Genomic DNA, 16,755 nt, shown 5'->3' with positions numbered 1-16,755 from the left:
ATAATTCTGAAAGTAAATGGCTTCTTATATTATGTTGCTTAACGTCCATCAAAAAAATATCATTATAATACGTGAATTATTATTACTAATGTATCCATAAAATAACCGAATACAAAATAATAAATAATTAGGTAGTCGCTGAGTTAAAAAAATGTATTAGGTATGTTGTATTTAATTATTTTGTATATTTTGTATAAAAGTTAAGTTTAGTTGTAGTTGATTCAGAATATGTAAAAAAAAAATTCAAAACGTTTTACTCTAAAAACAAAAATATTAAAACACTAAATATCGCATGAAATATTTAACGAACAATAAAAAAATTCATTACAAGAACAAATTTTTTTTTTTTTTTTCACTGAGCTTTGAAAAATAAATGAAAATAATATTATATTAAATCAGTAAGTACCTGCAATCAAATCAACAGTTGACGTTGCTTATTAAACAACTGCATAATTATAGTGAATATAAATATAGTATAAACATAGCTAAACTATAAATATACAAAACATGATTTGAATTTTAAATTTTGAGAGAAGCGAGAAACGTATTGGTCTTCTTACAATACTATTCTTTTATTTATTTATTTATTTTGTTACCACTATTACGGTTACAAAGAGTACTCCAAAAACTTTAAGCGGTCCTATTTATCGATTGAAAATTACATTTATTTTGTACTTTGAAGAATTCGTTTTTTAGTATTATCAGTAGATTATTTAATGCATTAAATAAAGTTCAAAAACCGTGGTTTTAATCGAGATCTGAGCACAACCGCTTTTGTAATGCAATGATTTATGATTATTTTCGAATTTATAACGATAACAAATAACTTATAGGCGCTAAGATTAACGAATTGATACGATAATAACTAATGATAAATTACAGGTTTATGGTTGTTCTTTCGTTGTATTGATTTCATTATTTAATTTCGCATAAAGATCAAATACATACTTTTATTCGTTGTAATATTATATGATATGTATAGAGTTTTATTACAAACGCGTTTTACAAATATACACTATACAGTGATCTCATGTTTAAATATTCTTTTAAAATCTTCCACAATTTTTTCAATACGAATTTCTGATTAGCTCATAATGTTCATATTAATATATTATACTACTTATTACTAATTATATATCTTCATAAAATAAACACGTTTTTATAATTCGTTGTACATTCATGATAACATTTGAATACATGAATTAAATATCCATCTGCGGAAAGCGGGAAATAGTTATAAATTGCATAGTTGTGAATTATTATGATAATCATAACGTATAGAGGAATTAATTACATTCAAATGTTAAATAATAATATAAGCGTTTTAATTGATACATATAGAGCTCAACCGAATAATGTTATAGTGATGTAATTGTTGTTACAGAGGGGCCGTATTATACAAGCGTGCAATGTACATCAACTGTACTAATACAAAAGACAGTAGTAAAATATGATTGTTATTGTTATGCAGTTCGTATAGATTAAGTTCAATCGTACACTGATTACTTCAAACGTATTACGATATGTTTGTACAAGAAACAGTTGTATCGATCACAACGAAACACAAAACATAAACTTTTTCAAAAAAAAAAAAAAAAACTACTACGGCTACATTACACTAGTCGTCGTAATGTCATCGCCCGCGAGGATAAACGTATTAAAAGCTTAAAGTATTTATGGCAAACATTTCGGGTCACACAAAGTGACGTGGATAGATGGCAATATCGCCCGAATTATGATGCGTTGTATTTTTTACGGTAGAAAAAATCTGAAGGAAAAACAATACCGACGGACGAATTGCAACTGTGCACACGACGTATTAATAACACTCGCCGATCGTTGTACGATATTACGAACAGATGAAACGGGTACTTACACGAAACGTCTTTTACGCCGTGAGGGTACAGCGCTAAGTTCCAGTCGAACCCGCCGAACGTGAAGTACGAGGTCTCCAGCTTGCACTTAGTCCCCCTGGGCGACGCCGTGCCGTACTGGTGCTGGAGAGCATTTCCAGCCGCCGGGTTGTGGTGGTTCTGGATCTGGTGGTGGTGATGCAACAGCCGGGACGTGAGCGACGTGGGCACGCAGAACTCTGTGTCGTACAGTGTGCGCACGTGACCGATGGACAATTCCAGCTGGAACTCGCCGTTCGCGTCCGTGAAGTTTCGGCCGTACAGGTCGCTGACCGGTATGTAGTTTCGGTTCCCCTGGGCCGGGCAGTCCGTCGTAAACTTCACCTGTAACCAAGACACGCACAACGTGATTGCAATGTGGTAAGTATAGTAAATGGCAAATGACAATAACAATATATATATATATAAACATGTGTATGTGTACGTGTGTGGCCACACTTAATAAACATCGTTAAAGGCAAGACGTGGATTTTAGTTGGTTGAAACTTCCCAACTGTCCTTCTTAAGAACGGTAACGCTGAGTGATTTTCAATAGCACTTAAGTAGAACATTTCTGTTAAGTGCGGTGTACATGTTGTATACGTGCGGATCACCGTACCGTCATCTGTGCTTCTGCAGGTGCGGTATCCACGTATTTAACACCGATGACCGAAAGAAAAACGTTTAAATGTATTTATTTAGACTTCGACCCGTTAATCATTCTATCGCGGATTTCAAATTTAACCATTACTTATAATAATCTCAACGCACAGAATATTATTTTGTCGGTTACACTCACGTCGCAGAAGCTCATTTCACCGAGTACTTAACACTGAAGTTGATGTCGGTGTTTTTTTTTGCACTTAACACTGTTTTTTATTTCTATACTTTCTTAACTACATGTTAAGTTGACGGTACACGATATTGGAATTTAAAAAAAAAAAATATAAGTACATTTACTTATACCATAATATGCTGTTAGTAGTAGCGTTGAGTGTTTAAAATATGTTCATGGTAGCATGATATACGTTCGACAACAATATTAAGAAAATATAAAATGGTTAATGTTTTAAAAAATGGTTTTAAAATTGAACAAAAACGTATATACTATTTATCATTATACAAAAATTAAATTAAATAATATGGAAAAACAAAGTATAATAATGAACACTATAAATAGGTTAAATCATTTGTTTAAAAAAAACAGCAAATCAATCAAATATTTCGACTTTAACATATGCATACATTTAAAAATATAAGTACACTGTGCATAAGTACATATTTTATGTTAATATATTTAAAATATTTTATTACGAGTATAAAGTTTGTTTATGTTTCCTATATGTCAATATGTCACGTGCATAAATATATTTATTGAAGTTAAAAATGTACTACATATAGAATATTATTAAAAAAATATAAGTTATTTTATAATCTGTTGAAAATAAAAAGTTTTAAAAGTAGAAAGTATGTTGAGTTTAGTATGTTAATCGAGGCTATTCACTTTAAGATTTACATTTACAAAAAAAAACGTTTTTGTATTTATCGTTTTATGAAAAATCATGTTCACCAACTTTTATTTTATATATCAATCATATAATTTATAAAATATTTGTTTAATATTTATTGATAATTAACCTTAATTAAATAAAACCATTATAAGATATCTATGGATTTTGACAACGTGTTATATTAAAATATTCAGGCTCTTTATTTTTTTTTTATATTTACGATAAAAATTGACGAAAAATATCATTGAACCATCGAAAGCGAACTTATTTAAACATACGATACATAATATTTTCACAGTAAAAAAGTATCAATTTCATAATTAACATTAAAGAGTATATTTTCTTTTCTTGCTTTAGCTAGGATTATTTTAGTCCTTAACGGCCTAACTTATAGCAATATATTATGACTCGGTTTAAAAATTCAGTACATAGGGTCATATACGCGTATAGCTTTACTTTACCGATTTAGCTAATAGAGATAAAAAATAGGTGAAAAAAGCCCATATATACCTGTATATATATATATATATATATATATTTAAAAAATTCCAAAAAATAAAATAACATTTCATACTCGAAAATCTGTTTTTTAAATATAACAGATAAAGCAGAACAACTGATGGTACAATATAAATCAAAATAAAAAACAAAATTCGTATCAACATATATTTAAGTATAAATTGTACGAATAGCAGGATATAGTTGTAATTAATAACCTATACTATTATTATAATTTATGAAACTGTACCATCAAAATATTAATTATTAATAAATTATAATATTCATAAACAATAATTATTTCAAGTATTGTAAAAAATAATAATCAAGGACAGAAATTAAATTAAATAGGAAAATAATTGATACTTGTTAAATATGGGTATTTCGTAATTTTTAAAATGTTTAGTAGTTTTTTATATCGCTTGAGAAAATTTGATTGAAAAACTACAAGGAAGTCTATAAAGTCAAAACAACGTATGTCTTTTGTTCATAAATTTATAAATTAATTTAAGAAAACTCAACATTCCTGAAGCAATTCTACAAAAAAATAAAAGTTAATATCCAACCTTATAAAGAAAAAAAACAAAGAAATCTTTACATTGTCCAGGATCAAATATACGTGAAATGTAAACTCAAATTAACTTCGACTTAATATTTAGTTTATAGAATACATACTCGTATAAATCTGATGTCAATATAATTCAGTCAATGGTCTTATAAAAATAAATATATATATATTTAATTTACAGTAAAGTAAGTTTAAAAAATAAATTAACCATGAATAAATTTCGAAACTATTACTTAATACTTTAATAGTACCAAATTAATTTTATTCGTATAACGTGATTGCATAGGCTAATAAATAAATTTACTTTATATACTAACTAATGCAAATACATATCTCATATTAATGTCAAATTATTCTTTACCAAAAATAGTACAATACAGATATAGATGTAAAAAATTATATTCACGATTCAAAATACCTTTAAAATTATTTTATTATCCTTGTTCTTATGTATAAAAATTTTAAGTTGAAATAATTATAGATAGTATATATAAATCGATTATAATCAACAGTACATATGAGTATAAACAATACGAAATATGATAATTGATACAAATTATTAAACTTATAGTCGTTCGACATTTAATATTATCTGAAAAAACTTTTTGTTCGAATTTTGATTTAGACGCACATTTTCAGTTAAATTATCTACTTAAAAATTTACAATTTTATTAATAATAGTATTTATTATTTATAAAAACAGTAAGTCTATTCAATTATACATATAATTATATACCTACATTTATTCACAACTATTTACAGCCGATAAGATAAATGTATATACGTATTTATTTATTTTTTGTATGTATTATTCATAAAATCTAAAGACATTTTATGTACTATGATTTATATTTAAAGTATAAATACAGAACAAAGTACATTTAATAATTTAGCTTTTTTTTTTCGTCATTATATTTGAAATATGTTTATATTTTTGTTACTAAAAGTATTATTTTCATGATTCTAGAAACCATAAAAACTACTCTGACACGTGACGATAATATTTTTACTTTTAAAATACAAGTCTAATGTTTTATTACTTTTTTATAGTGTGTATTTTATATACAACTCATTAAACACAAATGTATTTTGTGGTTTGTTTTAGAAATATGTAAGTATAATAATCACTAGGTACAAATTGTTTTGCAAAAAAACACTTAAATATATTATTTTCAATTTTAATTTGCCATAATTGGTAACAAGCACGTATTATCATTTATCGTATAACTGACATGGTATGTAAATGAAAATATTTGTAGTTTTTTAGTTATGTTATATAATATTGTAAACAATTATTATACTATGGCTCAAATAATAATAAAAAACAAAGTATTATAAATAATTCAATAGCAATTAATGAACTGAATTAGCTAATGGGCATAAAACAACATCGGGATAATAAAAACAAACTGCAGTATATTTAAGTAGCTGTAGTACTCGAAACCAGAATACAGTTATTTTGAAAAGCTTTATTATAAGCTTTATTTTTTGATTACTTGGTTTGAATCTTTTATTCTTCAATAAATACTAATAAAGAACTACAATTTACGTAATTAAATAACGGTCACTTAAAAACAATTTTAATGATACTTTTTAATATTTTACAGAACTAATAAAAGTTTATTTTTTTATTTTTAATATGCTTTACTTTACTAAATGTATATATAGAATTCTACAAAATTAATTTATTGAAATCGTCTGATTATATTTTAACTTTTTCTATTCGGTTATGTGTACATGTTAATTAATTTCTATAAATATAATTTGCATACATTTTTATTGTGATTTTATGTATTGCTTTTTCATTTTCATTATAATATTTTTTTAAGAACGAATTTTGAGGTCAAATATACTCTACAAAACGGTTTCTTGCCGTCAATTTAGATCAAATTAAAGTTTCTAGATATATGTAAGCGCTTTAGTTTTATTTCATTAATATCTACTAATAAATGCTCTATTAAATAAAATAAATATAGTTCTACATTTATTCATCTAACTTCTGAATTTCCAGTTTTTATTGATAATTATTTTATTAGTTATAGTGATTTTTTGCATGCATATAGACAGTAAATAATAAACTATTTTATGTATAGTAAAATCTTACAATCGTAACGTAAATTCTATTAAAATTAAGAGCACAATTATAATCGTATAACCTATAATTTTTTTTTATAAAAGTATATAATACAAAATTATTCAGGCAGAAACAAAAATTTATAAATTAAAAAATAACTTAGTTTTAGCTATTCAATAAATACGATAATATAAAATGTAAATACATTTTATTAACCATGTAACGAAATTATCAACAACAAACTCAATAAATATAGTACTATCTAATTGGATAGATATTAATATATTTTGATGATTAGGACCTAACCATTATTTTTTATGATGAACGATCCTTATATCACTGTTAATGGCCAAATTTTCCTGACAGTGTGATAAATTTATCGTCCTTAGAATCTCCCGTGGGGATCACTACGATGTAAACCGCAAACATGAAACGATGGGAAAATTCGGTCGTCGGTGGGGCTGTATGGAATATAATCAAAAAGGGGTCACAGTGAACGGGAAAATAGTATAGGCTTACACAGTAACGCGTGGGCGAAAATCAAGACTACGTTCGTGTGAATAATTTATCGAACGTCCTTTTACCAGAATTATTCAAACAGGTATGCACCATTGCACCAACATTTATTTCTTCACGAAATTCATTATTTTATTCACTATATAATATATTGTGATGTCATCATTTCTTAACTAATAAAACCTATGCACACTATCTGCATAAATTATTCCAAATATCTCTAAAAAAATAAATTATTTACATTAAGTATATATTAGAGGTTATAAGAAAAATTAATGATTCATTAGAAAAAAATGTATTCATATTAAAAATATGTAAAATCCGGTTCGTTAATCATAATAAGCATACATTTCTATAAATGAATACGCTAAAAGCTAGAAAAAATACATTTGTAAGTATATAATGAATCCAAAATTAAAATGTATCGGTATATTAGGTATGTAATATATTTTTACCTCAAAAAAATAAAATAACCAATGTAATGATAAGACATAATAATAAATAATCAACTTCACACTAATAAAAATATATTTAATTTAATTCCTAATATACCTAGAAAAATATGACGAAATTATAACGATAAATCAAATTTGCTAAATAAATGTTTTTATGGTTACATACTACCTAAAAATTCACAAATATACAGTCTTAAATAATCATATTTTTTTAATGAATTTTTTTTTTCATGGCACTTAAACAAATCAAGATTTATTTGTAAATCAAATTTTGTGACGAATTTATTAACTAATTAAGTTAGCAAAAATATAAGCTGCCAAGTAATAATGTAATTTATTTTTATTGAAATAAAAAATGTACAATCTAAGTTCATATATTACACAATAAGAGAATATGATGTAAAAAACTTGACTTTAAAAATAATACGCGTTCAGTAAAATTACTTCAAAAGTTCAAACCCCAGATACTTTTTAAAATTAGTTTTGTTTTAATTGCATAATAATAAGGAAATTGCATTGTTATTTTTTTTTTTTTTTTAGTATTATGTCTTATTCTATACAGGACTGTTTGGTAATATATTAAAAGCAAGATTATAAATAAGAGGATTTAAGACGTTTTATAGTGTTTCGCATAGTAATTAAATGCAAGCATAGTAAGTGTTTTAATGTCAAATTTGTCATTTAGCATGTTAATGATTTAACGTTTAACACATTATTATACTAATTAATATATATATATATATATATATGTTATCTTTATTATAATAATTGTATTTCATATATAATTAATAGCAACTATTTTATTGTTCTTATTTTGTATTCAATCTTAAGAGTTGCTAGCAAAAATTCTCCATTAATCCCTGTATAAGCTTTTCTTTTTATTTATTCGTACAAATTAAATAATCCTTAAATTTTAGTTTGATGTAATCTGTATATTTAATTATTATATACTCACTTGCTTGCCAGCAAATGATTCGTTGACACTGAAATGTTCACGGTTCAGTATAGTAAATGTAAAATCCACATAAACTCGCACCGACTCGGAAGAACTCTTCCACACTAGATATGCACCTAACATCTTGTCAGTTCGTGAAAATGTGATCGACCATTTTTGATGACCACAAGCAAATTCTTTGGATGTAACATCTCGATCCGGGTCACGAGTTACTGACTTGGTCACCACAAACGTAAACACATGAGTTTGAAAACGGTCCGGCAACTTAACCAACCTATATAAGAGTGCCATGGTTGATCGATGATCGCATTACTCAACCTGTGAATAAAAAAAAACAGAAAATAATTCCATTGTATCTAAAATGTGCAAATTACGTATAGACTGCAGATCTAATGACTAATACTCTAGTCTTTAAAAATCGCCATAAATTGTATTTTTCTTTTCTTATTTACTTATTTATATCCTAATATTACTCTAGGCTAATAACTTGTTATATTTTAGCCTACATTTAACAAAAATAATAATAACTTTATTATGTTTCGCATATTTAACTGATAACTAACTTCAAGAAAAGGGTAGTATAGAATTGATAACTTATATATATTTATAGTAATATTAAAAATCGAAATACATATTTTGTAATAGTTATTTAAATTTAAAATATACAACTATACAAGAATTCATATTCAAAGGCATTCATGGAATTTTTAATGGAGAAAGATAGAATAATTAACATCGAAGTTTACCCCAGAATAGTAACTTCTACGAGAAAAAGGGTTCCGAACTATATCAATCAAAATAACAACAACATTTTCACTAAACTCAATAAGTATACTATTTTAAATACATTTATTGGTCATTTATAAATGTAAATATATGATTATTCTTGAACTCATTGAGATGGTTCTGAAATATGATGTTAAAATAAGAAAGATAATAAATCATATCAATAAATTTAGTTCATGCAAATTTTATCCCAGTACCAATGTAGATACTTGTATGATGCATAATATTGTAAAAATTGGTAAATATTGAAAAATATTGAATAACTATATTAACATAAAGCATTTATAGCTGTCATAAGCGTGTTATATATTTAGTTTAACAATAACTATTTGAATGTCTGATTTGAAGAAAAATGTAACAATTTTTCAAATGGTTGATGCTTAATATAATTTATGGGAAAATATATTAAATATTATTTATGGAAAAATATTTGATTTTCTCTTACAATAAATGCACAGAAATATTTTTAAAAAAAATTGTTATTAAAACAGAATCTTCTATTTTAAATTCAATATTTTACAGATGGAAAATCATATTGAAATTTTTACTTATTTGATATATTTAAGTGCCTGATATTTAAAATTTTAAATTAATCATAAACTATTGAAAAGTCTTAAGAGATCAAATTTTATGACTCTTTTGAATTCATTTTACCAAGACTTCATACTGTTATTAAAAATAAACGTTGAAAACTATAACTCTAAAAATTTATACTAATAAAATATTAAAGACCAGATGAGATTGAAAATTGTTTAGTGTTTGGACTACCTCTTTAATCTCCTGAAGTTCTTGAACTTTAACAACTTTTCAAAATAATATTTTTTAAGCAAACGCATTCTGTTTAAGTTCATTCTTTTTCACAAATATTTTATGTTTAATTTAAAAAATAATAATTAGTTGATTAAAAATAAAAAAACCATTAATATAATTTAAATATGATAATACAATTACAGAAATACGCATTGTTTAGCAAAAATATAGTTGTATCTGGAAAATATTTTATATTTTTCATTAATCACAATGGTTTTTATTTTTTAATAAAACATTTTTTTTTATATATAAATATATATATATAAAACATCAGAAACAATTTTATATACAGTTGTTTTTTTAAACAAGTTTAACTTTAGCCTTGATATTTGTAATTATTTATCTTGTTTTCATTCTTGACACTTGTTATTCAAAAAATACGTTATGAAACCACATAACAAATGAGTATAAGAGACTATAAGAAATAATTGCTAAGCCCACTTAGTGAATTTACAGATGTATCTAATGGGTCTTTAATGAACAAAATAAATAAATAAATAATTTATTATATACAGTGTACAGTTACTATTACAATGGTAAGATTATTAATTCTTTTCTACGAGTTTAAAAGCCTACAAATGAAATATGATAAAAAAAAAAAAAAACAATTATTGTACCATCAACAGCGTGGTCGGTCATAAATCGAGAAAACACAAAACCTATAATCCCATAATATAATAAATAATAATGATAATATTATTATGATATATAATGGTATAACTATAATGTTACTCGCGTAACTAGGTAACATGCATACGAATCTGTTGCAGTGCACACGCACAAATAATTTTTGTTATAGGTATGAACAATGACTACGATGAGCGATTTACGCGTAAATAATATTAATATAGTTATAAACTATATACCTAACATAATATAACAGTGTACAGGTTCGATCTGGACGTCTGAAAATAAAATAAATTCATATCAGTGGCTCGTCTCGTTATTGCTGTCAACTGTAGGTACATAGTACAGCCTTAAAATAGAGTACTCCAAAATAAATTCTCAATCAGGCTACCTTGATTATCCGATTACCATATTTTTATTCAAGGGACATTAATATAATACATATTCGGTGAATCCTTAAATGCATGTAGCCTTCAGATGAATCATTTTATGTTTTCGTTAAATGACAGTCGAGCACATCGTGGACAGCTGATGCACGTGCTGGAAATGATTGGTTCATTTGTATCGCTAAATAACATTGTTACGCTGACTGATCTCTACATACGATAAATTAAATTATGCAATCACTGGTAAGACATTTTCAGAAAGTTACAACTTTTAAGGTGCTTTTGTATATATATATACGAGTATAATAAAAGTAACACCTATAAGATGCATGAAACAATCGCGTAATGCTATAAAGTCGTGTAACATTCAACCTTATTAAGACGGTAACATAATACCTTCCCTGTCAGCGATCGGATTGTATATTTTTATTGGGTGGATGAGAAAGATAGAAGTCGGCATCAACGAGACACATCCATATGACTAATAATTTAAATGATAAATCATTAAATTAGAATTTATTTTAATACTATATAGATTTTAATTTTTGGTTGTGGTATCACTACAGTCAGGCTTACGTATTAATATTATTATACATAATACAAACATTAAAATAAAAGAGGTATCGGTATGTTTCTAGTGTTAATATTTTACACAAATATTTTTTATGTGATAGTTTTCCGACTCATGTGAGACATAATTTTTATTGGTTTCTCTAGCAATAAAATAAAAGCTTTTAACTATAAAATCGTTTATTTTAAGTTTTTTTTTCATAAAGTATACCTACCTAAAAAATGGTATTACTTTTCTGAATTCAATCAATTATACACGAGTAAAAATAATCTCGGATACTATAAGAATTTTTTAACTATTATATATTTCAATATTTATATAATTACTAATTAGTTTATTAAACTAACACTCCAAAACGTATAACCACCTGGTACCGTAACCCGCGATCCTTAATCTTATATTCCGTTAATGTTCCTATCGATTCCCTGCTTATTGTATAACATCCACCTAGCGATTATGACATTTATAACTTATTAATAATATTAATAGTTGTAACACGTTCGTAAAATTGCAGAATTAAAAACCCTTTTATGTAGTAGTTTAGAAAACCACACATGTCATATCACTAGATTAAAATAATTAAGTTTAAACAGACAACTCTTCAATACATACAAATAATTTCACAAATATTTTTCTCACCAAAATTCTTTCACTTCAAACCATAAATAAACCGATGAAAATTCTCCCACCTTTACTCACGAATCTAAACAAAATAATATCAAAACATTTTGGGGAAAAAATCACGCGTTAACCACGAGACATTTATTTGATTAAATAATATAGACGATAGTCAATAGTAAGTGAATTATGTTTCAAAAGAATCACGCGTCAAACAAATTATGTAATTTACACTGACAAAAACGAAACACAAACTATTGACATTAAATACAGTATTTGTGGTATATTTTTCTATACTTTTATATAATAATTGGAAATTCTGAGAAAAATCCGCTAATATTAAATAATAAAAAATTTTATCTGTGAATTTTTAAAACATATTGTTCAAATAATAAAATAAAGTTAATTTATCTCATCTTTCATTAAAAATATATATTTACCTAATTATGTATAAATACGTGTTTAACTTTTTTTTTTAATTTAAACAGGTTAATTTAAAATATTTAAATATCGTACACCTTATAAGTTCACGAAATTTTTCTTTAGAGATGTATAACTTTTATGTTATGTGTATAAACTAAAAAGTGATTCATCAATATTCTTAGAGTGAAAAAAATATTATCGTATCCGATAAAAAAATAATTATTTTTTGAAAAAATCACAGAATGATAATAATATATAAAAAATTCGAGCACTCATTATAATCATAATGTATTATTATACTTTAGTTATCTTTACAACTAAATTAAGAAAACAATAATGCAATAAATAACTTTTAGTCAGCAAATATTAGTAGGCCAATAACAAACATATAAAAATATAGAAAAGTAGGTATTCGTTTATATAAAAGATATAAAAGGAGACAAAAAGGGATTCTTCAGCAATGACCACTCTATTCGATCTATTACGATTTAATAAAGTGCTTATATTTTAAAACTGTGTTTTATTTTTATTCGTGCACGTCGAAATGTTTAACGTATACGACAATACTTGTAGGTAATGTGGATAAATAAACTATACTTAAAATCAAAAGATACTCTAACTACTCGCGTTCCACGAGCAAGAAACCAACCGACAAATTATAGATGCTGTCAAATCAAAAGGCTTCAAGCTCCAGAGTCATCATTAACATTAAGATAAAATCACTCCCCTAAATCTAAATTTACCATTGCAACAAACTTTTCAACAAACTACTTCTCTAACTAACTGTGTTATCCAAACCCATCGCTCATAGTCAAAAGCTATTGATAATAATTACACGACACCAACATGACAATCTTTTCTAGATCTCAATATAATCCTAAACAATTTCACAAACAAAATAAAATCAATAATAACACTTTTTTTGATGTTCAGTTCTTAATAGACCAAAAATGGCTTATAACACATTCGTTTTTAATTATTTACTCTCAGCCACCAATTAAACTCTCATGATATTATCTTGATCGCTTTAAATAAATAACTACAATAATATATAAAAAAGAATTATATTATTTATTGTCTTTAAGTATTTCGTCGATTTCTTCTTCAATTATTTAAATCACACGTACTAATATAAAAATATTATAGCTTATATTCAAAAGCATATAATATGTATATTAGGTACATAATCATTGTGTAGATTTTATATCATCTATAATATATTTAAAAAACATGAATATGTATATGTTTACACAGTATATTACTTTATAACTCAGTCCATTTTGACAATCTGTTAATAATTGAAAAGAAACTCTTTAGAGATACAGATACTACTATCATATACAGCTATAGAAAAATTAACGCATACTCTATAATTTATTAATTTTTAACTGTTTAAGATCCAAAGAATGTTTTATTTTATACACAAAGACAAAAAAAAAATTAGAGAGCAAATTTTTAATACAAATACTTCAAGGATATTCATTAATTTCATTACTATCCTAACACTAAAATGTTTATAAAAACATTATTATATCAGTTAAATAATCGATTTTTAAATTTTAATTGTTTATTTTGCTTAAAATATCCAGTTTTTTGGTTATGATAGTTAATTGTTTTACGCTTATAAAAATCAAGATTGCTATAAATTTCTGTGTTTAACATATATATATTATCGAATAGATTTTAAAATAAATTAAATTGCTCTATAAAATCTAAAAATATCACCTTGCGAATTTTGTATTTAAAATAAAATTCATATAATGAAATAAATAATAATTAAAAGATATATTTCAAACAATATTATATTAAATTTAAAAGTATTATATCAATTGTGTATAATTAGATTTATAATTTATTGAGTTGGTACAATTAATAGTTGCTTACACTACTTATTAAAATACGTTAATAATTATAAGCTATAAACAAACAAAAAAAAAAAAAAAATAGTATTAATAAATGAATGGATATAAAATAATTGTATTATAATTATATTAATTTTCATGATTAGTTTTTTTAAGTACTCATCTGGAAGTATAAGAAATGGTACAACATTCAACTATTTTAAAGTTACATATAATGAGGATAAACGATACTTGATTTCATTTATTAAAACATCCGAAACAACAACAGTATCCAGAACTCATGTTACTGACACTTTACTCTAGCTATACCTGTGTAATAATGAAATACAAGCAAGATAATATTTGGTTTTATAGTAATAACCTCACCTAAAAAACAATGAAATTTAAAATATTTGGAAATATAATATTTACTCAAATTTTTATTTATTTGTATTTCATGTACTATAATTATATATTAATGTATAGTTTAATATTATAATTAATAATGTTGTATTAAAATGACTTTTGCTACTGCAACTCATTTAAACTATTCACTATTTTTATACATAATATAATTAAAATATTTATTCTATAATTTGTAATTATTTAAATTTAACATTTTTTTTTTTTTTTTGATATATAATCAGGTATATTTTATTCTTTGTAGTTTGAGTAAATAATGTAACAATGTTGCAATCTGAATTCTGACAAAAGTTATTATATAATTTTCTTAGGAGAATAAATAAATAAATAAATTAATTATATAATTTTCTTTATATAATTAGCAACTTTGATACTGTTTATGAATAAATAACAGAGATCATAAATTTTCTATGATAAATTACGAAATGTGGTTATTTAATAATTAGTACATATTATATTTTATAACTGTAAAAATAATTTTAACTGACTTTCAAGTTTCAATAGACGGAAAATTATCCTGAAAAGTCACTTTTAATCGGCATCAGCGGTAAATAAATTATACTCACCTTACAAACAATTAATTCTTAAATTTTCTCTTGGAGAAAATAATTGTAAACCATTGTCATATAAAATGAGAAAAAAAATAAACATATAAATATTTTACTCATTTAAACTATGTATATTATAGCATGTAAACAGTAAAACAGTACATAAAAGAGATGAATAAGGAAATCAATTTTAAATTAATTTACATGAAATATTTTTTTTTTTGTTTCAGTTCATATATACATTATACACATTATTTATAAGTATAGATACAATATTAAAGATTCTATATTATTAACCATTTCATCAATAATAAGTACATAATTTCCCGAGCTATAAAACTAACTAAAACCAAGCTGTGCCCAAAGTTGACAAATGACACCACACACAAACATTTAATTTAACACATTTTTATGATCATAAAAACTCCAGACATGCACCTGAGCACCGTATTTGAATCCACCACGTACGGATTTTACACCTAGAACTGCTTTTCCCATAAATAGCGAAATACACCTGTACCAAATTTCATTCCAACCAAATTCGCCCGCATAAAATATTAATACCTATTTAAATAAAATTAGCTTTTAAAGTTAATCTCTTTTTTTATACCTACACAAAAAATTTCTGACGTGAAACAGAAAATCATAAGGTGCTCAATAAATTATGTGACGTGTCTATGTCATGGTCTCGTCATTTTGAAAGTTCCGAGAAATTCATTAAAATAATAATAACATAATATTATTAGTCCCTATAAGATATTACTATAGATTCTGTGATCGTAGCCACAAGAATATAAATAACAAGACGACTAGTAAAGTTATTTTACAATTACTTGTAATTATAGTATGTACCTACATTGTACAGTATTATTTTATCATTGTAGTAATGGGGATGAAAAAATCACAATACCAAATTAAGTAAAAATACACTCGTAGTTCTTATTATTATTTTAATAATATATCATAATACAAGAAACAAAATATTATTAACACAAACAATCTGCCATATTTTAAAATTAAATAATTTATCTATTTTTTATTATTTTATTAAAGTGCACAAAATTACTTTTATTGATTAATCTTTTCAATAAAGTTGTAATCTAAGTAATATTTCATCATATACAATTATTTTGATCTTAAACGGGTCGCCATTAATATTGTGGTCGGTATTTTTTAAAAATCCAATTAAAATAGTTATCTGTGTTGATAATCAACAATTGTCTGCACGTCTTTGTTGGAATAAAGAAGCATGG

At 24.8% G+C, this 16,755-nt stretch overlaps 1 protein-coding gene across 3 annotated transcripts in view; it reads right to left on the bottom strand.

The window, feature by feature from the left end:
* The window catches only part of LOC112599831, a 105,342-nt gene that overhangs the window by 76,516 nt on the left and 12,071 nt on the right, over positions 1-16,755 (bottom strand). For 2 of the 3 annotated variants that reach the window (XM_025346897.1, XM_025346896.1), the window contains exons 2-3: positions 8,470-8,787; positions 1,877-2,237 (exon numbers count right to left, since the gene is read on the bottom strand). In XM_025346897.1, the coding sequence (XP_025202682.1) occupies positions 1,877-2,237; positions 8,470-8,760 (652 nt within the window). In that variant the 5' untranslated portion in view covers positions 8,761-8,787. Of the gene's footprint in view, positions 1-1,876; positions 2,238-8,469; positions 8,788-10,931; positions 10,954-16,755 lie in introns of those variants that run through there. The other variant, XM_025346898.1, reaches the window with a different exon arrangement.

This window comes from Melanaphis sacchari, unplaced genomic scaffold (assembly GCF_002803265.2).
Source record: "Melanaphis sacchari strain LSU unplaced genomic scaffold, SCAv2.0 Contig55_pilon_pilon, whole genome shotgun sequence".
NCBI lineage: Eukaryota > Metazoa > Arthropoda > Insecta > Hemiptera > Aphididae > Melanaphis > Melanaphis sacchari.
Note: the sequence above shows the minus strand (reverse complement) of the source record. Positions and strands in the feature narration are given on the sequence as shown.